The sequence below is a fragment of the Calypte anna genome, chromosome 2 (genome assembly GCF_003957555.1).
Source record: "Calypte anna isolate BGI_N300 chromosome 2, bCalAnn1_v1.p, whole genome shotgun sequence".
In the NCBI taxonomy this organism is placed as follows: Eukaryota; Metazoa; Chordata; class Aves; order Apodiformes; family Trochilidae; genus Calypte; species Calypte anna.
Window position 1 is genome coordinate 10,485,216 of NC_044245.1, and position 27,565 is coordinate 10,512,780.

General features: G+C 38.0%; 1 protein-coding gene across 1 annotated transcript in view; it reads right to left on the reverse strand.

The window, feature by feature from the left end:
- Positions 1-25,166, reverse strand: part of PTPRN2 (protein tyrosine phosphatase receptor type N2) — a 622,484-nt gene extending 597,318 nt beyond the window's left edge. Inside the window, exon 1 of the mRNA XM_030445109.1 lies at positions 25,049-25,166. Coding sequence (XP_030300969.1) covers positions 25,049-25,166 — 118 coding nt within the window. The remainder of the gene's footprint in view (positions 1-25,048) is intronic.
- Between the last annotated feature and the right edge of the window lie 2,399 nt (positions 25,167-27,565).

The window sequence follows — 27,565 nt, forward strand, 5'->3', positions numbered from 1 at the left end:
TCACACCACTAGGAAGACACACCACCAGGATAGTTCTATTCCAGGTATAGGTAAAACAAAATATAGGAAGAATTTGGATTTAATTTACTAATGTGAATTAAACCACTAGATACAGAAAGTTTTCAAATGTCCACAATTACATAGACAGAATGATACACAGATATTTCATAATTTAGGTTTTCAATAATTCAGATTTTTAAAACATTTTCTCTTTTCTCCTACACAAATCTGACCTACATCACACCTCTAGCCTTCATTTGTTGAGCTGTGACCATACACTAGGTCAGAAAAAAATTCAGTAAAATTTCCCCTCATTATTCTGAGGGTCCCAACTCTTGAATCACCTCACTCTTAGCAAGACAATTCCCTCACTGTTTCAGTACTTCTCAGATCCAGAATCAACACAAAGTTGCTAGTGAAGCTGGTTGCATAAATCTGTATTGCACAAAGTACTCTGATACGTGTGACACACTGAGCTCTGTCAGGTTTCTAAAACCTAAGCTCTTCCAAAAGGTTATGCAGCCACTTCTAAATATTGGCATTTCTTAGGTGCTGATAAAATTTAATAAAAGAAATATTTAAAAGGAAAAGGATCCATTTTACTAGCTGAAATAAAAAAAAAATCTTCTCAGAAAACAACAAGCAAGTCATCTGACCAAGAGTCACAGAGGTAGGTCAGTATTTGGATGACAGTTGTGAAATGGGTCAGCACCAAGAGCTATATTCTATGTCACCAGATATACCATAGCATTTGTTGTAGCTTCAGTCAAAGACACCAGCTAGCAGCCTTCTTTAGTGATCATTAAGATATTCTTCCTTTGATGCTTGCACTGTCTAAACATTTTCTGGCTCCCTTTCATCGTTTCTTGTCATTTAGTAAAGCAGCTGTGTCACTTATGTTCCATTGTCTCAAACAAGCTGAAGCTGGACATATATTAAGACTCTCAGTCTATAAGGATATGCTTCTCTTTAGGATAAAGTGTTGGAAAAGCACACTATTTTAAAGTACCTCCAAACTATCATATCTATCTTTTAATTTTTAAAATATTTCAGTAGCTTCATCACTTCAACAGCTACGAAAGAAAAAAAAAGAAAAACCAAAAAACCTGTAATAGCTAGAAAAAATGTGTAAGAATATGGAATAGAAACTTCTGTTTCTTCAAAAATAGCTGTTCTTGTCTTTTCCACAGATGCCTGCTGTATCTTTTGTCATGAGAAAATAATACTATTATTTTTTCATTGTGAAAGCCAGTAATTTATCTCCTTATTGACATTTTCAGTTACACAAATTCCTGCATTGTAAAATGGAAGCCAAATATGGTGAAATTATTTTATATTGCCAGTGTCATTATGCAAACCACAATTGCTGCTGCTGTCAACAAGAAAAGTTTCGTGCTGCTGAAAAATCACTTCATCTATTCTTGCAAAACATGACACGAGCTGCATGTAAATTAGACCACGCCTCCTAATTACTCAGATCCCATTGCTCTTGACAGCATAGATGTATCAAGAAAAATACCTTAAACAACTTCTCTAGTTACATATAGGATTATAATTCAAACAAATTAAGGGCAGGTGGGTTCCTATGGCCTCGGCTATTTTTTTTATTTTTTTCACTATTACTGTATTGTCTACCAGTTATTTTTCTGTCAATTGTATGAAACTTAAACATAATATCAGGGGGTGAGCCATTAGAAGCCATTTCTAAAAACCAGAAAATTCTATTGTCTAATCATGAAAAATAGTAGAGGGGTAATGGATTAAGTAGTAGAACTTTGTCATTTTTGTAAGATGACTCTATTCCAGCCTCTGCTTGCTCCCTAAAAATCTCTGAAGCATTTGCACAATGCTAAAAACCAGAAGCTCAGATACATTTCTCTCTATGCTATATGTGGAACACCTGCTGGCTTCCTTTCCTTTGGTGTAGATTTTGGCAACAAATAAGAAGCCTAAAGAGTCTATAGGAGCCAGTGTCCACTGGGATGGAATCCTCTGCTGACCTGAACTCACAGGACTCATTCTATTTCTTCAGTGAGAAACACACCAGAAAAACTGCAGAAGGTGGCATAGAGAGATGCACTGAAGCAAAATAGCAGGCCCAATGCTATTTTTTCTATCAAATAAAAATTTATTCAGTGCTTTAGGGTCAAAAACTATTACTGCTATTTTTTAAATTCAGATTAGTCAGATTTTCCTACATCTAACCTAATCCCCAGTTAAAAACATCCAGCCATATTTGGATTATCTGACAGCAAACACTGCAGAGCGAACTAAACAGACAAACACACTTCTGAGCTGCAACCAAGAACTCTGAAGAAGACTTCAGTGCACAGGTGTCTGTAACACTGTGAGTATTTAAGAAAACAGTGAATAGTAGTGGAAATACTGTGGAAACAGAAATAGTAGTGGATGCAACTGAACCAGTACCTATAAGCATGAGAACTTTGGCCTTGGTTTCAGTTTTAATAACATATGCATTTCAATAGACACACACATGGGTAGAAAATTGATACAAGCTGAGGATTTCACTTCCTGTGCTTAAATCTAGAAACTGAACACCAGGAGTGACATGTCAAAGAGAATGGTACAAAGTCATGTTCATTCAGCCTGGTTTTCAACATAAAAGGGCCACATGCTCTCATCTTAGCACTGTCTTGATAGTCAATAACTAACACTGGTTTTGTTCTGTCAAAACTCTACTTGAAATGCTGCTGCAATACTAAGATAGAACAATGAAAGATTTTAGTAAAGTGTATGAAGTTCTGGTGAAGATGAAAGCCACTATCTCTTCAAGGGAAAAGTTGTCCATGGAGGAAATCTCCAAGATTTGCCCAGATGAAAAGCAAGAATTAGAAGAAAGCCTGATGACAGTGTATGTAAGAAGTTATTGCCCTGCTGTACTACTTCAGGATTTGATCTTGTTCCTCTTGATCTCAGTGTTTCAGAAGCAAGTGCACAAACATCAATTTAAAAACAGTAAAAAAAGGAAAAGAACAAATATTTTCTGTTTAGGACTCACTTGAATGAGGACTTCCATCCTTCTCTTGCATTTTGCAATCTCTCTTGCAATTTTTGCAGAAATAGTACATTTAGATAGGCTTACTTTCATGACTACAGTCAGTGGAAGAAAATTATGAATACAAATGCCTTATCCATTCCAACTTTCTGCAGGTCAGCCCATTACAAAATACATTAAGATAAAACTACACTTTTCAAATAACTAAGATTTTAACTGAAGCTGATAAGCACTTTTTTTCTCTCTATGCTGGTAATACTGGTCAGATTTTCTTAGAGCCCAGTATACAGGATAAGTAAAAACTGCTTTGTTTTAATCATAAAATGACCATTAAATCATTTTACCGTGGATTTAATAGATATAACCGTTCATATTAAATGAACAGTATGGAACAGTGAAGATGGAAAAATCTATACAGATTACATTTCACATAATGTAATATACTCTAACATATGAGATAAACAGAAGTGTGATTGATAGTTTTCAATTCAGAAAAGATCACGGTGAGCACATTGTTCATTAAGAACATCAGAGAATGTCATCAAGTATCATCAGTTGGACACTGCAATCATTCCACAATTTCTGTTTAAGTAAAAATATTCCATCATATACTCCATTTGAATAAGTTCAATGGCTTATCATCACAGTGATTAAAAACCACTCATATTTTGGCAGGAATTTATTCATCTTCCTTTTTCTGCCACTCATTATGGCTTTTTCTTGACAAATTTAACAACTTCCTTCTTTTAGCAAAACTCCAAAGCTGCCATCTAGGAAACACCCTAAATTCTCTGAATTTCAGACTTCAACATTTCACAATCTACTTTGTGGACAAGCACAGAAGGGATTTTCACTGTACCAGATCTTAGAAATAGGTTTTGGGTCATAATCAGTAGTAAGTATAATAGTAAGTATAACTTCAATAAAAATACCAGCAATATTAACAGCAAGTAGTTTACTGCAGATGAGAGAAACAAATGAATAAGAACAGAAAGAAAAATTATTTTCACTGTAATTTACCTAAGCCACCAACACTATCATAAATTGGCACATTCCGATACAGGTTTTCCCCAGATCTCTCTCCTTTTGCATAAAATAGTATATTTAGAAAACGTAAAGGAAGTTATTTTCTATTCTCAATAAAATTATTACCATCTTCAAACATAAGCTCTACTGTATTTTTACAAAGAACTTTGTATCATCCTGTACTTTTGGACTGCTGTTATGCCCAGCTGTTTTTGCAATGCACATCAAGTGACATGACTAATATGTCACTTTTGGAAACAGTTGTCTCTGTGTTTCACTTTTTCTTTATGAATTACTCCTGGTCTTGCTCATTTATCTTCAGTGTTATTTGTTTTGTAGGGGAGTTGCTTAATTGTCTTTTAGAAAGTATAAGCATAGATTCTGTGTCTGTATTAATAGTGTAAGAGTTTATCCCTTGTTGCGAGTGCATGTGACACAGAACTCAGATGGTTCTTCTTACTTGAGTTTTTTCCTGTAAGTCCCAAACTACTCAAAAGCCCCTCTGCATTGTGCAGACAGGATTTGTCTTTGAGAAGCAGAGCTTTTTATCAGCAGTCCTCATCCTACATTTCTGGTGGAATCCTGAGACATTGGCCTGGTCAACATGGATATAGGCTTTGAGCTGAAGTCTAGCAGACCAGTGTTCAGAGATCAAATGGACTGAACTCTGGCTGTGTTGCTGTGTACAGTGCTATGTTTTGTATTACCTACTTACATTAAGAAACAATACTTGAAACCACAGCTAAACCCACTGAAAATCCAGATGAGAGGCAGCAAAAGTGTGTAAAATCCAGGTTCAGCCATTATCTACCATCATAAGAGATGCTTTTAGCCACCTGGACATAGTAAACAGGAATGCTTTGATACTACTGTGAGAAATCATCATGGATCTCAGAACCATTCATGAACTTCAAACAGATTTAAATTTTTTGCTGTTTCTCACCTTCAACATAAAGAAAAGCAACCTCTTGATGAAACTCGTAAATACATCTGCAATTTATGGGCTCTATCTGTGATACAAATTAAAATGTCATATAACTGTGAGGATATCGTCCAAATAAATTTTAAAAGTGTACCTCAGAGCATGGCAAAATGTCAACATGACAAACAGAGAAGGGCATTAGTTTAACATTCTTTTCTTAAACTCTTTGAATATTTTCCTCTCAATGCTTCATTCCTGAGATTGACCAACTATTCATAAACTATTGGTTTTATGCAATTCCAAAAAAAAACTGTTGATTTTTTCCTGCCTTTGCCAAACCTGAATCATAAAAAATTCCTTGTTTTACATAAAAATGGTCCACATAAAACCTTCAAAATGATGTAGTTTCTGTACTGGACTTTACTAATACAAAGTGTACTGCTATAAACATGTCTTATGTGGCAAGATCTTATTTGGAAAATAGAGTAAGTGCATCAATTGAGGTAAGTACTGATTCCTCAGTGGACAATATTATTTCATGGTTTTCTTATGTAATGAATAGGGACAAGAAATTGAATTCATCTCCTATCTATGTATTTGAAGAAAAATCCTAGGATGATGAAGTCCAGAAAGAAGCACCTCATTCACTCATCAATATGGCTACAGATTAAAAGAAAATCACCTTGCAGAATCTTGCTGTCCATAAATAAATATCCTTGGATATTTATTTATCTTTGGATATTTAACTATCTTTGGATAGTTCAATTTTGTATACAGAACTGAACTACTGCAAAAATCTTGGTATTTTAACCGGTACTAAATTCGGTGTAAGGTCAAGGAAACTGTTTTTACATCACTATGCTCATTCAAGAATTTTTAAAACCAAAACCAGTATAAATATCTCCTTTACACTGCCTCAAGACGGGAGCTGTCACCACAGTTCTCTACTTGGTATGCAAAACATTATCCACATTTTGTGCTCATAAAAATATAGAGAACTGTCCTGATTTGCCTACTGTCACTTAGCAGGAAACAGAAATCAAACCCTGTTCTATGACCACTTGACATTCAAAACCCTTCATAATCTACTTCCTAATATTCCTCTTCTCTCCTGAGAAGAAAATTTGAGTCCTCCAACTTCTTGTATTCTTGTTTACCATTTCCTTTCAAGTTACTAATACATTTGCAGTTCTCTTTCTGAATCAAGATACAGTTCCTCTTTATTTTCTAATACTGTTTAAAACACAGTCCTTTATGACTGCCATGGACCATCATAAAACATGTCCTTGTGTGTAACCAATTCCTGGCCCTTACCTGTACCTATAGGTGACTTTTCAGCCCTTCTAACCTTGTGAAGTTGCACTACCAGCACACTACTGCACCTTGCTCGTACTCCAATGAGCTAAAAATATCTTTCTTCTTACCAAAGAAAAGAACTCACAGTCAAAACTTAAATCAGTTCATGTAAACAGCATATTGTTGATCATCTTTACATTGCTATTCATCTATGCAGCATTTAAATCCTTGCATATATATAATGTCTACCTCATTCATCAACCCCTTCAGGCTGGAAGTGCATCTTTTTCACAAGTCTTAAAAAAATCTCACCACACTTGGCAGCAAAAAAAAACCCCCAAACAACCCACAAACAAACATCAAAACAATAAACAAAAAACAAGCAAAAAACCCACCTGTATATACTTCATTACAGAAATTTGAAAAAAATCCCAGCACTATTTTTGTATATGAAGTACTCTACATCAAATGTAAAGGTTTGTTTTCTAATGAACACAGATGAAAGAACAATCCCTAAAAAGTCTCTCTGCACTACTCACAGTACTAAGACAAGTTTAGTACTCTGAGAAAATAAACTATGCTGTATATGAGCAAGGCATCATAAAGCAAATAATCATAACAAATCATGAAGTCTATTACACTTTAGAGCAAGAGGGAAGGAATTTATTTTTGGTCAAGTGTGTGCGTGCTGGTACATTTGGATGATTATTTTTTATTACAAACAATGTTTTTATAGTTTAGAAAAAACTGGAATTCAGCAGAATAATTTCAGTTTAAAGCTAATGATTACCTAGAATTTACTTGGGAAATTCTTATATTTTACTTGCTCATTTAAAAAAAAAAACAAAAAAAAAAACCAACAACAAAAAAAATCTATAAGCAAATAAAGAAATTTACTTAAAAAATTAAAAATTACTTTTAAAATTTTAAACAATTCCCAAACAACTCAAATACTAAAATACTCCATCGCTGTAGACCTAATATGTACTTCAAGCAAAGACTACAGCTCTACAGTTTCTATTACAAAGGTTCTTTAAATTTTAAAAACTTTGCAAAAGAATATATTTGACGTTTATGTGACATGTTTGCTAGGTATGACAAAAGCACTGCTTAAAATAATAAACTTCAGCATTAAAAAGTACTCTTAAGAGAGAGGATTTGGGAACTATCCCATCTGAAGGTACGATGTAAATCTAGGGTTGAATAAATTCATGTAGATACATTAAAAAGTTTGGATGAGTTTCATACTGTCTGTAAAGTCTCTACAGCCTTTACAGCCTCTGTGGTTGATGGAAATCCAGAGTTTAGCCAAATGTTCCATGTTCCTGGAGTACCAGTCATCTCATCCTGAAGCAAACACATAAAATAGGGCAGATCAATTATGTCTCCTAAGTGTCTCTTACTCTTCAATGGCTACAAATGGGCCACGAAGTTTTCCTGCTTCCAGTTTCCAGCTACCTGCCCTTCCTGATTTCCCTGCTTCCCTTCCTTCACCCGGCATCCTGGAAGGATTCCATCCGTTCCTCTGCCTGTGCTCCTGATCCGTGCCAGCCCATATCTGTGTGTTCCTGCCTCCAGCTCCCGACTGCTGCCGACTCCAGGATTCCAGCCTGGACTTTCCCAGGGCTGCCCTGCAACCTCAGTGGTGACGTGAGAGTTACTGGGGGAAAAGGGGGGAGGAATGTGGTATCCCTTTTCCTGTATATTTGTATATATTAAGTAATTTTTCCTATTTATCATTACTGTTTCATTAAAGTTGTGTAGTTTAGTTTCCAACCCATAAGTCTCTCTCCCTTATTCTCTCTCCTTTCTTTATCAAGGAGGAGAGAGAGATTAATAGAGAGCGTCTGTTGTTCGGTTTAATTGCCGGGTTTTTTAAAAAACAAACAAAGAAACAAAACCACATAATTTTAAATATTTAATGTATTACATTCTAATTTCTGAGAAAGCATTATATTGCTAAAGCTGGAGAAAGAGCTTGTTATTTCTTGGAGTGTTTGCCAATAGATACTGTCAATCCTGTCCAGGATTAGGAAATTATTGAAAAATTGAGCAGAACACATTTTTTCTGGGATTCCCTCCAGAGAACAGGTATCTATCTATTTGGTGGTCTTTTGAAAAGTTGAAGCTTTTGAAATTAATTATAAATACAACGATTTTATTGAAACCAGCACAGTCTTGGAAGCTGGCAGGAAAAGAGGCATCAGGCTTTTTTCCTCCTATGAAAAACAGAAATGGCAGCTGGTATCTGAAGGAGAAATAGAAATATCACCTCCATGACAATTCCACTCACATTCTGCTCTTACATAAGCAAAATAAAAAGATTGTAAGAGGTGAGGGGGGTGTTTATTTCTCATCCTTTTACAAACTAAAGCTGCTTTGAGACTGTCAGCAGGTCTTGTAATTAAAAATGTACTTTTCGGAAAATCAAAGTTCTAAAGGATACTTCTAATGAAACACTTCACTGGATAAACGAAAAAAAAAATATTCCAGCTAATTGAAGCAAAATGTTTAATTGGGGTCAGGTTAACATTGCAGTGCAGCTGAGCCAGATATGAATGTTGGAAATTTAGAAAGGGAATTTGAAACACCTGGAGTCGAAGTCCCAACATTCATATCCTGGACTTCGACTTCAGGTGTTTCAGATTCCCCTTCTAAAGTGTGACAGTGCCTCATGGATGAGTTGGACAAGAAAGCCTGACCCAGTGACAAGACTGGGGTCTCTGTAGAGCTGCAGTACCTCAGCACTTTCCCTCTGCCCATCACAAGCACATGAGGGCCTGAAGATACAAATTCTAGCACTGGTAGTAGCAATACCTCCTCTCTGCCCTCAGGTTGACAAACCAGCAGTTAAAAGAAAGAAAAGAAAACTAATGCTTTAGTATTTTGCCTTCTCCAAAAATAATCTTTTAAAACATGTTTTATTCCATTAAAACATCCTCATGTTTAATTTTTGTCCTGATATGGAGCAAAAACAAATGATAAAAAATAAGCTCCCAATAAAGAAAAAAAATTAAAAATTAGAAAAAACACGAAAATTAGAAAATTAGAACCTCTTCAAGGAACACTCTGCTGAAACTAGGAGTAAAAGAGTATAAGCCAAAAAAAAAAAAAAAAAAAAAAAAAGCAGAATTATCTGAGCCATTATCTGATGGCTCCTGTGAAACATAACTACATAACTTTAGTAGATACTCTGGATTCAGAGTTTTAATTCAATGCTCACACAAAACTAATGGTTCAAGATGTTAAAAATAGCAGCTATCTGGGATGTAATAGTCGTATTGCACTGGTGAGCAATTTGACATCTCTTGCTTTTCAAGCAAAATCTCATAATCATCACTCAGGTAACCTGCATACAGCAGCCAAAGATGAGAAAAACAACAGTGATTTTCTGTCACTGAAGTAATTTTTGCTGAATAGTTTAATATATTTATTGCCCTGCATTATCTTTATCTTAAAGGAAATGATGAATACATATTTACAGGTTTATTTTAGAAGATCAAAGCTCTCTGGATAGCCAGAAGATTCAAGGAACTGCTCTGTTTTCAACTGCATATGCAGATAACTAGAAGTACCACTAAAAGTAGAAAGGATGCTTAATTTTTGTTAAATCTCTCACCTTCTTCCTTCAAAAGTTACACTTCTTTAAATTGAGTGACTGCAAGATTACAGAATATCAATGGATCTTCCTAAAGCTGTATTGCCTTTCTCATCAGTATAATCATCCTTCATTTGCTTGTCTCCACACCTGATTATATTTAAAGATTTTTTGTCATTTGTCAAAGTAAGTGAAGGTAATGAAAAAATGGGTCAGCTGAGGTTACAGTATCCACCAGACTGGTATAAGTTCATGAAAAATCAGTAAAATATATGCCTACTGCACCTCTGTCTACTTTATCAATTTACATTTTTCTGAGCACGTCATAGAGCTATTTTCTCTTTAAATTCAGCTTGCCTGCCATTTAATCTTCTTCCTCACACAGATGTCATGTACCATGGTGCTCTTTTAGTATTTCACACCCATTTGAGGAAAAAGAAAGTCATACATCTGTTAATTATAAATGTATTTCTCTATCTCTATATGTAAAATATAGGACTCAGGATTAGTGGCTCACAAATTCTTACAGAATGAATTGGGGTAGATGTCACCAGTGCTCATATAAAGCCTCCAGATGACACGAGTGTAGCAGAAATGAACTGAAACACATTCCTTCTAGAACAGCACTGGCACATTACTCCAAAGTAAGACAGGACAACTGATGACTGAAAAACAAATCTTTAAAACAAGAAGTAAACCAAACCTTCTCCTGTTCCTTTCTAATGCTGAGAGCTAAGAAATGAGCTGAAGGGCATCCCCAAATCCCATTTACACTCAGTTCCTTAAAAGCCCATGTATATAACTTGATCTCAATAGCTTCCACATGCTGCTGTACAGAGCTGCCATGCAGCCTTCCAGTCCTGCCTGCTGCACCAGGCAGAGAGAAGACTGAAGTGATGGTGTTGCCCATTAAAGTTGAAATGGGTTCTTTGGATGTAGCTCCTTTCAAGTCACACGCTCTCTTCTGTACCGAAATCCTAAGTAAAATGCAAAGGCATGTTTGCCTTCTTTAAGTTATACACTTTCTGTGGAACCCAGAGGGGTATTTTAATATAGGCTACAGGCTGCTGTATGGATCACAAGTCTAAAACAAAAATTTGTACTACTGTATTTTCTGTCCATAGTGGCAGGGAATACTTAGCACTGCATTAGTAATTTGCCAGTAAAAATCTACTGCGTTTTGTTTCTTATAAAATATTGTTTCTTCAGGCCCTGACAAGCCCTGACAATCCTAATTTTTGATTCAAAATTACTGTGACTACACACTTCTTTTCTTTTTGGGAAAGTTTGTGTGTATCTGCAGCTAGATTATTTTTCTACTTCAGACTTGTTCTGTAGCTGGGCAGAATGTCCTCAGGACTGTGGCTCTTTAGATCCCAGCAGTCTACAGGGGAACACAGGCACTATTCGGGGGGGATGTTGCTTGTGCTTACTCAGTTTGTACTAGTCTGAAGTTTCTTAGGAGCAAAGCAGGCTCAATGCCATATCAGATTAAACCAAAATCTGTCTCTGACAGTGATCAATAGCAGTTCCTGGGTGAGAGAGGGTAAGAATGGGGTGATACTGACTAGATATTGACTACCCTCAGATATATAAGGCCTCACACCAGCCTGGAGAGATTGATCCACCAACAAAGATGTGTTCCTCAGCAGACATGCAGAAAAAGAGAATCTTCAAACTATTCATATTTTAAATTCTTATGGGAAAATATTGCTGCAGGCAAGATTCTTAGAAAAAGAAATCACTGAAATGATCCTTTTCTTCCTTGCACTGCTTGACTGGTTTTGATAATTATTCCATAAATACCATTTATGACATTGAAAAAAAAGTTCTTACTGGAAAATCTGGAAAGGATTCAGTCAAAAAGGACACAAATACTTCTTATCAAAACTGAATAATATTATTTTATTGTTGCTACAGTAACATGTTCGTAACAAGCCTTTGAATTTAAACACTGTCTTAAGAGAGTTCTAGGTCAAGTTAAAAAGCACAGACAAGCTGTTCAGAGGAATCAAGGTTATATTCAGCATGAATAAGAATTCAGTGGAAAAGGTGAACTAAAGTTTTTAGCTATTTCCATAAGGACTTCTCACTTGCTGTGGTCTGTCCTACTTTCTTTCCATGTAGCCACCCAGTAGTCTCTTTTCTGAGCACAGAATTCTCAATTGCCTCTCAGGGAAAATTCTTAATAATTTTTTATCCTCTAGCAAGATATAATCTTTATTTAAAAAAAAAAAAAAAAAAAAAGCTTAGATTTGCAAAAAGATGTATTTGCAGATATAAGTTTGCACCTCCTCAGATGAGACCAAGAATAAAAAGCTATTTCCAATTTCTCACATATGGAGAGTAACTACACATAGATAATATATGAACTGAGAAACTGAGTGAATACAAAATTCATTCATGAGACACCTGGGGATGATAACAGGAATTTATATTTACTTGCTTTATAACTACATGATATCTGGTGTTCCCTCACTGATCTCTAATGTCTGGAGTTTAAGGAGTTATTCTGGGGGAGAGTTGGCAACATGGATACTGGGGATCATCTCTGGAAAAGGAGGAACAACCTCTTTCAGTTTTGATGCAGCTATAAAGCATCAGTTAGTGGATTTCTGGCACCAGTTCAGTTTCAGAGAAACATTCAGTTAATTTGCATCTTCTCAAATGTTTTTACAGTCCTTCACAGATGTCACCAGATACCTACTCATTGGAGGAGAATGAGAACCAAAGCTTCTATCTCATCCTAAAGTAGAGCCCATATCAATTAAAAAAAAAAAAAAAAGAAAGAAATGAGACACATGGAGTATTGTTATTGCAGAAAGCACTCCAAACAGCAAATTCAAAGTAATTTGAGCAAATCATATCTAGTTTCATTTTTAAAATGCTGTTCTAATTCTCTGCTCCAGAAATGCCATAAATTCTTTAAGTCACCCCAAAACTGTACACAGGTGACAGTACTATGAATTTGTTATTACAGACTTTTCCAGTGTGTGAATTTGTAATGTTGTTAAAGTGCTCTATTACCAATTAAATGAGTGAAATAAATCCTGATTCTACAAAATTCAAGGTATAATCAAAACGGCTTTGACCTATTTTCTCCCATGCTGAAAGCAAAAGGGGTGAGCAGTCCCATTTACTAAGTGACAATAGCACTCACCTATAGTAAGGCACATGCTCAAGTATTTGCATTGGTAATAAGACACAAAATTAAACAGATTTAATCATAGCTCTCAGACTATATACTATTATAGAAAAGCTCTCCTGTGATTTATGACATGAAAAAACAATCATCATAATACCTGGCACACATTAATCACAAATGAAATGTGAATAAAAATAATTATGAATAAATACAACTTAAAATACTGTGGAATGAACGGATATGAAGAAACTACACCATGAAATTCCTCTGTTTCCAACAAAGCTCCCAGTTTGCTGATTCTTTACTTACAAAGACTAGGAAAAAGATATGTTTTATCCTGACTCAAATATAAGAGAGATCATTACAGTACACTAACTTCCAGCTTGCCAAATAGCCCTTCTTTACTTTTAGGGTGTCAGAGCACTGAAACATCTGCACAGAAAGGCTGTGGAGCCTCCTTGCATGGAGAAAGTCAAAACCTGCCTGGATGCCATCCTGTGCAACCTACTCTAAGTGAATCTGCTTTAGCAAGGGGATTGGACTGGATGATCTCCAGATGTCTCCTCCAACCCTTAACCTTCTGTGATTCTCTAAAGGCCAGTTATTCCTAACATTCTCTCTCTCTCCTTTTTTTTTGTTTGTTTTTTTCTTTTTTTTCTTTTTTTTTTTTTTTTTCTGGCTTTCTGTTTATCAGTATTCATTGCTTTTATGGATACTTATTTGAATCATTAACTTCTGAAGCTTTACTTTATAAAAACAGCATGTATTTTATCTAATATGTGTTCAGGAAGTGTCACATCTGCAGCCTGTAAACGGTTTGGTTTGGTTTTATTACAAACTGATAGTTATTTGACATCTGCCCAGCTGGGAAGGACTTTCCAAAGGTTACATGGCAATGCTGAAGCTGGTCAAACAGAGTTCTGTTAGCACAGCTGACAAGAGCTGAAAGGACTGGAGAATTAAAACAAATCCCAGGTATAAATGAGTCTTCACCCAACAGAAACCAGAGCAGAAAGGTAGATTCTTCTCCTCAAGTCAGTACCCATTTTAAAGGATGGAAGCTGACCACAAATAATAGTTTCCTCTCTGGGAAATTTCATTAAGCATTCTGACAATTAGGTTAATTGGACAGTCTGTTGAAGCCAAACCAGGATTACATAAACAAGAATGTTACATTATCACATACGTTGTCTGACACTGAGGAGTGATTTGGGTGTGCCTGGAAAACTACAGAACCCTACACCCTCTGTTTTCATCCCAAATGAAGTAACACTCACACCCCATTCTACAGGATGAGGGTCAGAAGATGATACACCACCAAATCACCAAAGCCCATCCTTCAGCAAAAAGAATTCTCTCAACTGAGAAGAGCTAAGCAGAGTTTCTTTGTCAAGTATCAGGAAAAATGCCAGCTCCCAAGCCAAGGGTATCTTTCAGAATGCAACAGAGACAATGGAAAACTGAGTAGAAGAAAATGTTCACCTACTTATTTGCTGATATTCTGTCTTAAATTGAGTTAAACATATTCTATAAAATCAGCTCAAGGCAAGCCCTATTAAAATATCTGAAGCCTGAAATCACCTTAAATTCAGGAACCTTGGACTAATATCTGACATCAGAAGGATCTGAACCTGCAACAGTTTTTATTTATACCAAACATAAAAACAACTTCAGGAAAATGGATGCAGGTATTAATGAAAGGCTGTATTTTAAATACTTCCTTTGATAGCAGGGTTTCCTTGTGTAGTGATCAACTTACATCTGAAAGTAAGTTAGTATTATTCTCATACTGGATGGACAAAAAAAATAGATGACAAAAAGCCCACCTTGTGAAAGCAGTGTTAGATGGCCAAACATCTACACCCAAAATCACATTCTGAAAGCCTCATGCAGAATCTTAGATAAGGGTCATCCTTATCATCCCTTTATATGCACCATGATTTAATTTAGTCCCTCTGGCATCAACCTTCCTAAACTGCAAGTTAAGAGAGTTCAGCCACGCTCCTTTTATCAGCCTGCATGGCAACCCTGTCCCTCCTCAGCACCCCATCAGCTGATCATGTCAGAGCTCTTCTCTTTCTGCAAAACCATGAAAATAGCTACATAATCTGAAGATGATCAAGTATTGTTCTAAAATCCTCTCAAGTAATTCTTTAATTAGGAAAGTTTAACGACTGGGTGTGATCAGCTCCTTCATTCTAGCTGAGTAAGATCCTTCATAAAAGCTGGGTGTTCTCCTTTCTAAAATGTCAGCCATTTAACAGCTGTTTATTCTCAAGCCTTTGTGCTGTGTCCATTTCCTCCTCCCTTCTCAGTTATTTACTTTCAGATTATAAACTCATTAGAGCAGGTGTCACTCAGAGCAGCAAAAACAAATGGAAAGGAAAAAAAAGAAGCTCAGCTGTAGATCTTTGTCTTGTTGGGCACCACAAAACCAGCCAGATATAATGCTTTTTCAATGCTATTATAGTATTATAAACTGTATACTGTCTAAAATTCTGAGTGATTGCTCCCAAAGAACATGATTGTTTCATTTTTCTGCAGCTCTTACAATGGAAATTTACCAGGCAGCATCATCAGTTAACTGGTTTTTCCTTCAAAATTTCTGTTTCCACTATTGCATTTATTTTGAATATACAATTTTTATAGCTGCCCTTTGTCCTTGGAAATCTTCCCCTGTGTGTTATGTATGTTGATAAACTGCAATTATGAGCTGGCCTATTTAACTAAAATGAACCTCCAGGTAGGTAGTACTAAGAAGAATATTTCAACAAGTTTGAAACTTCACTCCATTATTGAGGAAAGGGAAAATTGCAGAATATGACCCAAAATTTCAAGGGTAAAAAACCCCAGCCACCCAGACTTTTCTTAAATACAGATCAAACAAAAACAGAAAAATTAAAAGGAGTAAAGGTTGGACTAGATGATCCTTGGTGTCCCCTCCAACCTGGCATTCTATGATTCTATGAACACCCTGTGCTGATGAATTTAGGTGGGGTTATATCTGCCAACTGTTTTGATAACTCTAAGATGTGTTTATCTGCTTAAATACTTGATTATATTTACATTGGTATCTTCATTAATATGCATCTATTTTCAGAAAGTCATAAGAGATGAATAATTCCCCTTTCCCTTTTTTCTTTCTTTAGGACATAAGTAAGAAGTGGGATAGTCACCAGTGACTGTAGCCCTCAAGGGAAGGAGTTGAGACAGTCCACAGGGTCATACCATGAAAGTAAAAAACTGTTGAAGCTGGGATGACTCCTGGGACCAGGTCACAGAAGAAGATGGGTATAATATTTTGCTGGTGTAAGTAAGGCACTGCACTTATGGCATACTGACAATACTGAGCAGTGCTAAAATCTAGAAAAGGAAAGAACGTTTTATAAGTAATTGCTCACTGAAGATATTTGATAGCCACTGGTCATATCAAATAAAGATATCAAATAAAGCTGAAATATAAACAGCAAATGCATAAATTATTCTACAATAATTAAACTAAAATTACAACAGATCATTGTGACATGAGAAATGCACTGTAATGTATAAAATCTTTAAAAAACAAAATAGATATTCACAATCTTTAATGTGCATTATTCAAGGGTGATCTTTGATGCCATATTTTTAATTCAGCCCTGAAGAGTATATACAATTTAATGTCTAATCTACAAATCAATTCTGTGAGAACAGTGAGGTTAATAGGAGACTATCTCTGACAAGGACACAGGTCAAAGTTCCATGCCATGGAGAGCTCAGTGACGGTGGTGGTATAAAGTAATCCTATCCACATAGCCATCTCCCTGCTGCCATTTCATGGATACCAGCACTAACAGCAGCACTGCTCTCACTGCTTGAGAGCAAGGTTGTGATCAAGATCCAATTTTTTTTGTTTGTTTGTTTCAGCCAAACTGATACTCATTACAAAGGCAAGACCAAGCAGTTACTGGCAGGAATACAATAAACTTTTGTTACTGCCAAACATTCTGTACTGCAAATCTGTAGCCTGATAATAGTTGACAAAACACAGACGATTCCTTTAACATACAAACTCTTTCATCCTCAGGCCTAAAAGATGAGACATGAGCTTCAGGGTGAAGTAAAGCAGCTGTCTGAAACAACTGCTCTGAGTTTAACTGACTTGTACCAACCAACTAAAAAACTTATGATGAAAAGACAGCCCTCCTGGTGAAGAGCAGAAAATTAACGAGAGAAGAGGCTATGATATCTTCAGCTCTTTTAGGACAGGAACAGACAGACAGGTAATTATCAAAAATGTCTATCAGATTTTCAGCATCCAAAATTTATTTGTGCAAGGCATTTTGTAGAATTTTTTGAAGTTCAAACTTGAGAGATCAAAGATAAATTGGGGTGAGGGGACTGTAAAAATGGGTTTTTTTATGTATATTCACATATTTCCTGACTTTTTATGAACTTTGTAAGTTTATTACAATATGTATTGTATGACTGGTATCAGCTACATTGTATTCTATGAAAACATCTGGAAATATACTACATTTCAGGTGGCACATATATTACCTTGTACTTATTGGCTATGATTTCAATCTTATGCAACCATTGTTGCATGCTGTTAAGATATGACTGAAAGAAAAGACCTTACACCCACTACAACCAGCTGTACTTCCCATAAAGCTTCTAGTTACTGCGTTTTACTCCCTTAAATAGCCTGTTTTATCAAAATATTAGTTTGAAGCAAAATAGGTATGCAATGTTAAGTGCTAACTCTCTATTCAGGGAGCCTGTAATTCATCAAACTATGTTTAGTATTTAAATATGTTTCACTGAAACAAACTGAATGGAAAAAGTGCAATAAGATGCAGTAATTTACCAAGCTACTTTAGTCTCAAAAATTCCATCAGAAAAGGAATAAATTCTATAGAGCTAAGCTCCTCTAATTTATTCAGAAAAAAATTTCCCTAATTTTTTGGGGGACACACCTGACCTGAATGGCATACTGTTATTGGGAATGCTAGAGTGGTTTGTCACTATGAAATAGTTAAGACACAAATAGACCCCTTTCACACCCCTCACAAATAAAATCCCTAAAAACTCACATATGTACACATTAACCTCCATGCCCTTCACACATTCCCTTCATGTGCTAAGCCTTCATGGTCCCCTTGCCTTCAGCTAATTCCAGACTCCCTTCCATTTGTCTATTTTACCAGCAAACTGCTTGTTCATTCACCTGCTATTTTCCCTTCACTTGGTCATTATGTTCATTTCTTCTGTCTCATTCAGAGATCTCCACTTGTTTTCCATTACCAGAGGGTTATTTTTACAGATAAAATTTTTTCCAGGACTACTTACATCCTTCAGCCACTTCACTTGTTTCAGTCCTTTACATGACAAACCTTCCTGATCAGTTTACTTGCAGGACCTATACATCTCAAAGCTATGCCCATGGTTTTGAAGTAATGTAGCAGGTGATCCTCATCCAACCTACTTTTAGTTTAAGCTACTTCATTAGTTTCACCTCAGTGGGGAAAGACAGGTGAATCACTCTCCAAAAGTGCTTACTTCTCCCCAGATTTAATATATCTGATTTTGAAATAGCTGCAGTAAGTACCATGTATTTACAGACACTTATTCACCCTAAATTGGGAAGAGTATTAAGAGAATACCAAGTGGAAAACAACAGCTACATTCAGGGAGACATTCACCTGCCCTACACTTGATATGTACTGATGGGTACAATTAATTGAGATTTATAAACTGGATATAGCTTAGAGGGAATCTTGAGTGATTAGCTCAAACAATTATATCTGGTTAGAGGAATCCCACTTGTTATATTAAATTAAATAAATCCTTTCTGCTCCCAGAACAGATTCTCATCTTCTACATGCATTTCCTGACTCAAATTTTGCCATGGATTTGGCCTAAATGAATGAATTATTATTTCTATTTTTTTAACCTCTTTTCCTTCTTGTCATCTTGCCTCCTCTTTTCATGCCTCAGACTGGTCCATTGAACATCTCAGTTTTGCTACTCTGTTTCTTCCACAGGAAAAAGATCTCCACCCAATCTGACATCTTTACAGATCATATACAATTCACTAATCATTCCTAATCTCCAATTCCAATAATTTTACTTTTACAAATTATTTCCTTTCTCATTCCCTCTTTTGAACATCCACATTCCCAACATGCCTCTTTTCCTTGGCACCTCTTCTGCTTGTTTCCCCTCAAGCTTGCTCTTCTTCATCTGCATCTTCACCTGCTTATTTTTTACTTGCAAACATTAGGACAGTTTGACCAGTAACAATACTACTTCATATCTTCCTAGATTTATTAACAATGACCATGCTGAGCCTAACCAAATATCCATGCAGCTCAGCACCCTGTTTTGATGGAGACTAGCAGTGGACTTTCCCTCTTGAGTACTTACCCTCCTTTGCTAATCTTATCACCAAAAACCAAACTGATCTTTCCTCCAATCTTTACTGAACATCTTCCTAAACACCAAGGCAGATTTTAGCAAGACATTATATATACAGATTTTGTAAGAATAACTTCAGAGATTTTATATAATTTTTAGGATACACTGTAAGTAGAATGAGGTACATCTGAGTTCATGTTCTTAAGCTCTCCTTCCAGCCAACAAATATCTGCTCAATGCAGGAGACTTCAGCTCCCTGCTTATCAGTGGGCTCCACCTCCTCATGGGACTGCAGTTGCCCTTTTCTCACTAATGGCAGGCTCTCCACACTGATGTGTATAAAAAAAGCATTGCTATTCACTGTAACAAAGTACACAGGCAACTCACTATTTATCATTACTGTCTCAACATTAACTACCCTTTGGTATAATGCCCAAATACTCCAGGATCTAAAAATTAGGAGGAACCAAACTTCCTCTCAATGGGCTGACTGATGGCATGGTATGATGATGGTGTGGTATGATGAAGTTTTTGGGACTGGTATTCACTGGTAACAAAAAAGAAGGAAGACAAGTAGAAATATTCTCTTTTATTTCACCAAGTACAGAGAAATGTTAGAGTACACTCCAGCAGGAAGAAGAAATGAGTTTCTATTTTGAAAAACTTTTCTGCTTTCTCACAGTCAGTAGATCAAAAAGAAAAAAAAACTCCCTAGAAATCCCATACTATGAACAACCCTCAGAGCACCCTGCAATGATGTCCTTTGACTGGCAGAGAAATAATCCCTCTCCTTTCCCTTTGAAACTTTCAACAAAAGCAAGTTAGATAGTGAACTGGAATCACAGAACAGCCATGTCATGATGCCAAAAACATTAGTGCATATTCTTACCTTTACTTTAATGCAACTAACAGATAGACATGCCTTGATATCAAGCTACTTTGTGGTTGCTTTCTAACGTAACTGATTACTGAAGAAACATTTCTGGAATATGAAAAAAACACTTTTGGTTAAGGGACCCACACAGCTTCCTCCATGGAATATTTCACATTCTGAGCATATATCATGGCCTCAATTAAGTTATTTTCTTGGTATTTTTATTTGCTAACATTATATCATAAGTTACACATAAATTACATCAAATCAACATGATATCAAAATACCTGAGTGCCCATGGGAAGTTCCAAATTAATATAGCCAGAAATTCAGGCAATTTCATCTACTGAGCAGATGGGTTCCACTACAATTCACCCACTTTCTCAGCCAGCCTGCCACAAGCCTCAACCAGCATTTTGATCCAAACACCACTGAAGTCAATTGAAAGGCTGCCATTGACTTTGGTGAGCTTCAGTTCAGCCCAGAACTGATGCAATAAACAAAATTTCAGTCCTCGTGGATCTCCAACACAGTTGACAGCAATGGCTGAGAATGACAGTAATGTAACATCTATCCAACAAGGACTGAACCAAGATACACTTTTATACTACTTCCCATGAAAATCCCATGGCCAAATGCTCCCTGGCACTATTTCCTTTGCACTGTATTTGAAGCACTGACTGAAAAGCCAAAAAAAAATAAAATAAAATAAAATAAAATAAAATAAAATAAAATAAAATAAAATAAAAATAATATCTCATCTGTAATATTTTTTATTTCATTCTCTTGTAATTTAAGAATTAACACCAGAGAAATACTTTCCACCAATGGTAAATTAAGTCCCTGCTCTTGTAATTTCTTAATTCTGTTTAATTTAAATCACTTGACATGCCTAGTCCATGTCTAAAATATTTTTTCCAGCTGTTTAACAGGCACACAGTCCTTTGTGAATTTCCTAGAAGCAACATACAACATTTTTCAAAACTCTGAGTAAAATTTCTATCCTCAATTACATTTTAACCACAGCACAATGTAAGACACTGTGTGTGGTCACTGGCATGTACCAGGAACTCACAGCTGCAGGTTTAGAGGAATGTTTCATGTTTAGAAGCTTATATGTGACCAACTTGTCTTTTTGTTAGTTAAAACTAAATTCACAGCCATTTGACTTGCAAAAATTTTGCCTAGGATGATCTGAATACAATTTTAAAGGAACTTTTGCACGGTATATAGAATAACTGTTTCCAGCCATTTCCTCAGTTTATTAATGAACTCATTTAAGAAGAAAATGCAAAGTGAAAAACAGGATTGCATGCAGCAGAGATCAAATTATATTGCAAAATTATACTCATATTCACTGAAGGTTATAAGCATCATTTTACACATTAGAGGTCAGTCAATGTGAATCACTGCAGCAAGCACACATACTCTGTTTTCTAATACATATGGGGATGGCTTCTGCTGTAAAGGATCTGTATTTTAGGATTTATGAAATAAGGTGACTAAAGAAGTTCACAGTTTACTTTGTTCCCAAGTTCTCTACCTCAGCCATCCTACTTCATATTAAAATTAAATAACTACCACTGCAATTTTATGAACAGATTAAGTCTACTTAAAAAGCTGTACAACTGCATGAAAATACTTTGATAGTTGGAGAGGCAAATTTTTACTGAAGTAACTACTTGGTGTTCATTGAAATGTATTTTAAGTTTAACTGTATCCTCACCAGAATTATTTTCTCATTAAAAAAAGATCCATAGAACTATCACTACAGCAGCAGAGTAACCCAAACCTCTGGAATTTAGCAAGCATGATCAACATATATTGTTCACAGAACAGTACTTTGTAAAACGTCTAAAAAGAAGTTCCATACTCATAGGTGGATAGTATCTTATAAACAAATTAAGATTTATTTAGAATATTAAACGCAGAGCCCCAGTGTTTCATCAAAAATTAATGAATACTACTATGTAGCCACCTGAGTTTTCCTTCAGAAACTGTAAGAATCTCTCTCCTGCGCTAAACCTGGGCAAGAGAAAGAGAGAGGAGAAGAGTAACACTTTTCCTTATTTGTTTACATTTAAATTGCTACTGTAAATGGCAAGAAATAGAAGAGTATGTGCTTTTGTTGACAGCAACCTCTTATAGAAAGGATCCTTCCCACAGGAACAGTCTACAAAACCTCAGGAATTATCTAGGGAAAAGAAACACAAACCTAATTGTTTATTCTATTTAACTGTAACGTTAAGTCTTGCAATGTCATAAGCAAATTTGAAAGCAAGTTACAAAATAAACAGACTGTTATTTAGAGAATATTACTACATGGGAAAGCACAGAGAAAAAATGGCAAATAAAAAGAGGAAATTAAACTATCTTAATCCAGAAATTAAACTAGATTAAAACAGTTCATTAAACAGTGAAGTTCATTAACTTCTAGCTATGAAACAACTTTTAGGAAGACTTTCTGAAACATTTAATAGGAACAAATTAATTGCAAAACTCTTTCTATAATTAAGTGGCTTTTAAAAAGAAAGTTTCTTGTACATGTTATAGAGCCTTCTTATTGCATTTTATAGTTTTCATGGTGCATCTGGGTTCAGTTTTCAACTAAAGAAGATGGGAGTTCTCATAAGAAAATCAGACTAGTATCTTCCACTATAAACACAAAATAATTCCAAAACTTAGATAACTTTTAAAATTACAGTTGCATCTCCTGATGTTTCTAAAAATTGTAGTCTAAAGTTGGCTGAAATCTAGTATAAAAACTGTTTGAAATCCTGGTCAATAAAAAAATACAGAGGAACTCAAAGGGAGAAGCCAGGTAATACTGTCTCACTTTCAGCCATGCAAACATAATAAAGTCCTGTATCTTGTCAAACACAATAAATCCTTTCCCATGTTTCACACAGACCTGTGAGATATCAGTAAGTTCCCTATCCCAGCGAGAAGTAAAAAGGCTCAGCTTGTTCAGTTGGTATTGGAATAACTCCGATTTATTCCTCTCAGACCACTGGATTCCATATGTAAACCCAAGCCTGCTCTTCCCTCATTCCCTTGCTCACAAGGACAGATTTAACTGTCAGGCAGGCATCTTTCCCAAGGAAGAAGCACAGGGATGCTACAGGGAAGTGACAGACACACAAACATTGTTCTGTAGCTACAACACACTGAAAAATATTTTGTGACCCAGACTGGTTTCCAGTTTATGTTTAGGGAGAGAGAATCAAAAACTGACTAATCTGAAAGCACAATGTTTAGCCTATTGCATTATTAAAGGTAAAAATTACAGCTATTACTTTCAATATTTTTATGCAGCTTTCTCCTCAGCAGATTAGGAGAAGTAGTCTATATCTATAGCAACCAAGAGAGCAGAGGGAGGGATATATCCAGTCCAAACCACTTCTTAAAACCTTGAATCACAACCTTCTCTATAGCAAGCATTCAATAGCTCATTTTTACTGCCACTTGACTGAAGCCTCATTAAAAACATGGTCAGCTGATTTTAATTCCTTCTTAATAAAAAGAATATACATGAAGAAGACTGCAGTGATCCTTTGGTAGGAGGCTTCCTTTGTTTCTTAAAGTCATTTTATTTTTTGTCATAGGAAAAGATTTCTTAGGGACAGCTGGTTTAGCTCTCACCCTCTGATCTCTATAACCACAACAAGTAGGAGAAAAAAAATGAAATCCTCCAAGTTACAACCTTCTTAACTTGAAGTGACTTTTGGAAAGCTACTGTAAGTGAAATAGGACTGAATATATTAGTATATATTACTGGAGAAAATTCTGGTGAGCATATAGTCAGGAATGTCTCAGTGCAAGGAGAGGACTGCCAGGGAGACTGGCACAGGAGAAAAGCACTGATCTTAAATCCAGAGAGTTTTCTGTGTCCTTTCATGTTAGCGTGCGTCATTTCAGCAGGTGGGCATGTTTACTGTAGACAGGATCTTCTAAAAGAGGAAGGGGTTGGTTGGAGGATGTCTCAACAGAAGGAGGCTGTTTAACAGTCTTCCCAGAGCAGTACTGGGTATTTTTAGACACTGTTAAAACAGCCTTAACCAGGAGCCAGTGCTGACTCGCAGCTCTGGCAGAATTAGTTAAGGGTGGACACCACCAAGGGCTGGGCTGCACCTGGGGGGTTGTGGCCTGGGGATTTCCTGTGGTTTCCCAGTAAGAGGGCAGTTAATGGGCTGAATCCAGTGAACTGGGAGGAGGGTTAGATTTGTGGAGGATGGATGCATTTCTGGTGACTCCCCGCTGGTGGACCTTGACTTTAGGGGCCTCATGATTGTCTCGGTGGAAGTTTTCAGCATGTGGGGAGACTCTATGAGACTCAGAGATGTCCCCAGACAACCCGCCGGCACATGCTGCTGGGGCAGCGAGGACACCGGGCTGGACTCGGGGTGACTGGGGACCTACGAGGAGAGGAGGGATCCGGGAGGTGAGAGGGACCGGAGAAGAGGGACACTTAGCGGGCAGCGTCGCTATGAGGAGCCGGAAGATGAAGCCCCTCAGCGGAGCCAGTTGAGGGAGCAGAGGACAGGCCCCCCCAGCGGGAGGCGGTCGTGAGGGACCAGAGAACAGGGATGCTCAGCGGCAGCCGGTTGTGGGGGGCCGGAGCACGGGCCCCTCACCGGCAGCCGAGCAGCCGTGGCCACCGGGGGCCAGTGGAGCTATCTCTGGAGGAAGGTCTCGAGCAGCAGCGGAGGGAATGAGGGGACGGCGCAGCCCCGCTCCCCGTCAGCCCCCCGCCTCCCTCCCCTCTCCCCACTCACCGATCCGCGCTTCGGCGGCGGCTCCGGCGGAGGGCTGCTGGCCTCGTGGGGAAGAGGCGAGGACCTGCAGCAGCGGCGGCAGCAGCAGCGGGAGGACGGAGCCGAGCGCCCCCATCATGCCTGGCCCATCGCAGACGGCTGTCCCGCTCCCCTGCCCGCCGCCGCCAGCTCTCACTCCATGCCGCCCGCCTGCCCTTCGCCTCTCGCAGCCGTTCCCCGGCTCCGGCGAGCTGCAGCCGCAGCAGGTTCAACACCCAGGACAGCGACCAGAGCCGCCTGCCCGCCCCCAAGCCGGCCCCGCCTCGGCCCGCCCGCCCGGCAGCCGCGGGGTGGGGCAGATCTCTCGCTCTCCGCGGCGCCGCCTCCCCGCTGCTCTCTTGCCGCTCGGCGTCCGCCCGGCTTCGGGGAAGGGCCGTGTCCTCCCTGCTAAGACCGCGGGTTAGTCGCCCCCGATCCGGCGGGGTGAGGGCAGGGGACGTCCCTTGACCCCTACACCGCCACTGGATCTGACGGAGGCTCCGCCTCAGGCGGGCTGGGTTCTTCCGGGCACTGCGCGAGCGGGCGAGGGGCTGGGGTCCCTTCTCGGCAGAAGGGCTGTTGGCTTGAATCCTCCGTAAAAATGGCTGAGAATGGGAAGGGACCTATTAAACGTGCTTGTTCCACACACTCGTATGTAAGAACAGCTCAGCACCTGTCCAAGCTTTGTCTTGAAGAAGACCCTAGCTGAGTGAGCACTCCCTGCGGCCTCGCCAGTAGTGGTTTATTTACTGCCGGTTTTTCCACATGAAATAACCTGCTCACCTGAAGGATCAGACGATCCCTCAGGTGAACACCACCAGCACCTGAGGTGTGTGCACTCGCTCGGGGATTGTGGGAGGGAGCAGGAATCCCAGGCACGAACATAGTGACTCCCTCCTTGCTCACAGGCTTTCATTTCCTTACAAATTCAGTGTAATCGTATTTAGCCTTTAACTCAGCAGTCACGGTCGAGGTGAAACTGCAGCTGCCATGCCTCCTGGCAAGGAATGTTTTTGACTGGGACACCCAGCTCTGCAGGAGCAAGCGATGGCTGTCCTAGACTCCTCTGTTACTCCAACATCTGCTTTATTCCTCCCGTTAGTTTCAGGTTCTCCTGATCGACTGCACGTTTGAGGTAAACAGCTCTACCAATACTCTCTGATGCGATTCATCTCTTGCTTTAACCAGCCATGGTAGACTCGCACTCAAGGTATTTAAAAGGATTAAAAGCTGTGATACACGAAGTGGCTTTGCCATAGAACAAAAAAACCCACGACAAACTGACCCTGGAAGAGCACAGCTGGTCCTCCATGCTCACCTCAAAGGAGGTGGAAAAAAACACCACCACCAAGCCCAGACCAGGGTGCACATAACGAGTTCTGCCCCACGGTGTGGTCATCTAAGCCTGGGAGTCCAGGTCAGAACTTTGCTGCAGGCTCTGGGTAGTGGGGCTGGGGTGCTCAGGGGTCCACACAAGGCACTTATGGCTGTGGGTGGTCTGGTAGCTGCAGACTTCTCTAATTCTCCCAGTTTTGCTCTGTTGGAAAAGCGTGAGCCTCTGAGCTGGGGAAAAGGAGTTATGGTTTCTAGAGCTGGTGAAAAGTCACCTCCTTTCCTTTATGGTTAAGGCTGGTGATTCAGATGCAAAAAAAAAAAAAAAATTGATTAAGAAAAATAAATTAAGAAAAAAAATATATTGATACTAGATGATGTTTGCTGGCCCAGGGTTTGCAATGGGGTTGGATGGTCTTTTGAAGCGTTTCTGTCCTTGAGGTCTGTTACATGGTTGCTTGCGTCTTGCAGGGGAGGGGTTTCACTAAGTCAGAAGGTCCTATTACCTCAGAAAATCAATGTTGATGAAGCTGGAAGAAATCTGAGCACTGAAAGGGGAGAAATAAAAAAGGAGGGAAAAGCATTCTATGGAAAGGACAAGATGAGAAATGAAAGTGCTGAAACATAAATTCGTATATTCTCATGGGTTATGCAAACCATCTGGCTTTAAAATCCAGTAATAGGAACAAGGAAAAAGGTCATCTGAATTAGCAGAGAACTGCAAAACAACTGAAGGTAAGAAAGGAGCAAATGGTAGGCATAGTGAGAGAACAAGTTGTTCATCAGCATACAAAATATCAGCAGTATTATTGCACATCATTGCAGCTCTGTGATGAATGATTTGCACAGCTCCTGTAAATTTATGATCGAATACCATGCGGATTTTAAAAGGAAATTAAAATTCTCATAGCTGTTCTGTGCAGAAGATTAGGAAAATAATGACATTTGTTCTAATGTGTGTGAAGCAATGTGAAAAATCGGGAGAGAAAGGGCATTCATCAGGAAGAAATCCTTGAGTACACAGGGTTGGTAAAGACAGGAGTAAGGTTTCAAGGAAAGAGTAAAGAATCAATTGTTAGGTGAATTGGGAGTAACTCCAGTAGCAATTCTCAGGGATGAAAAGTGTAAAGCATTCCCTACCTGGTTGTATTTTACAGTTTTATAGTA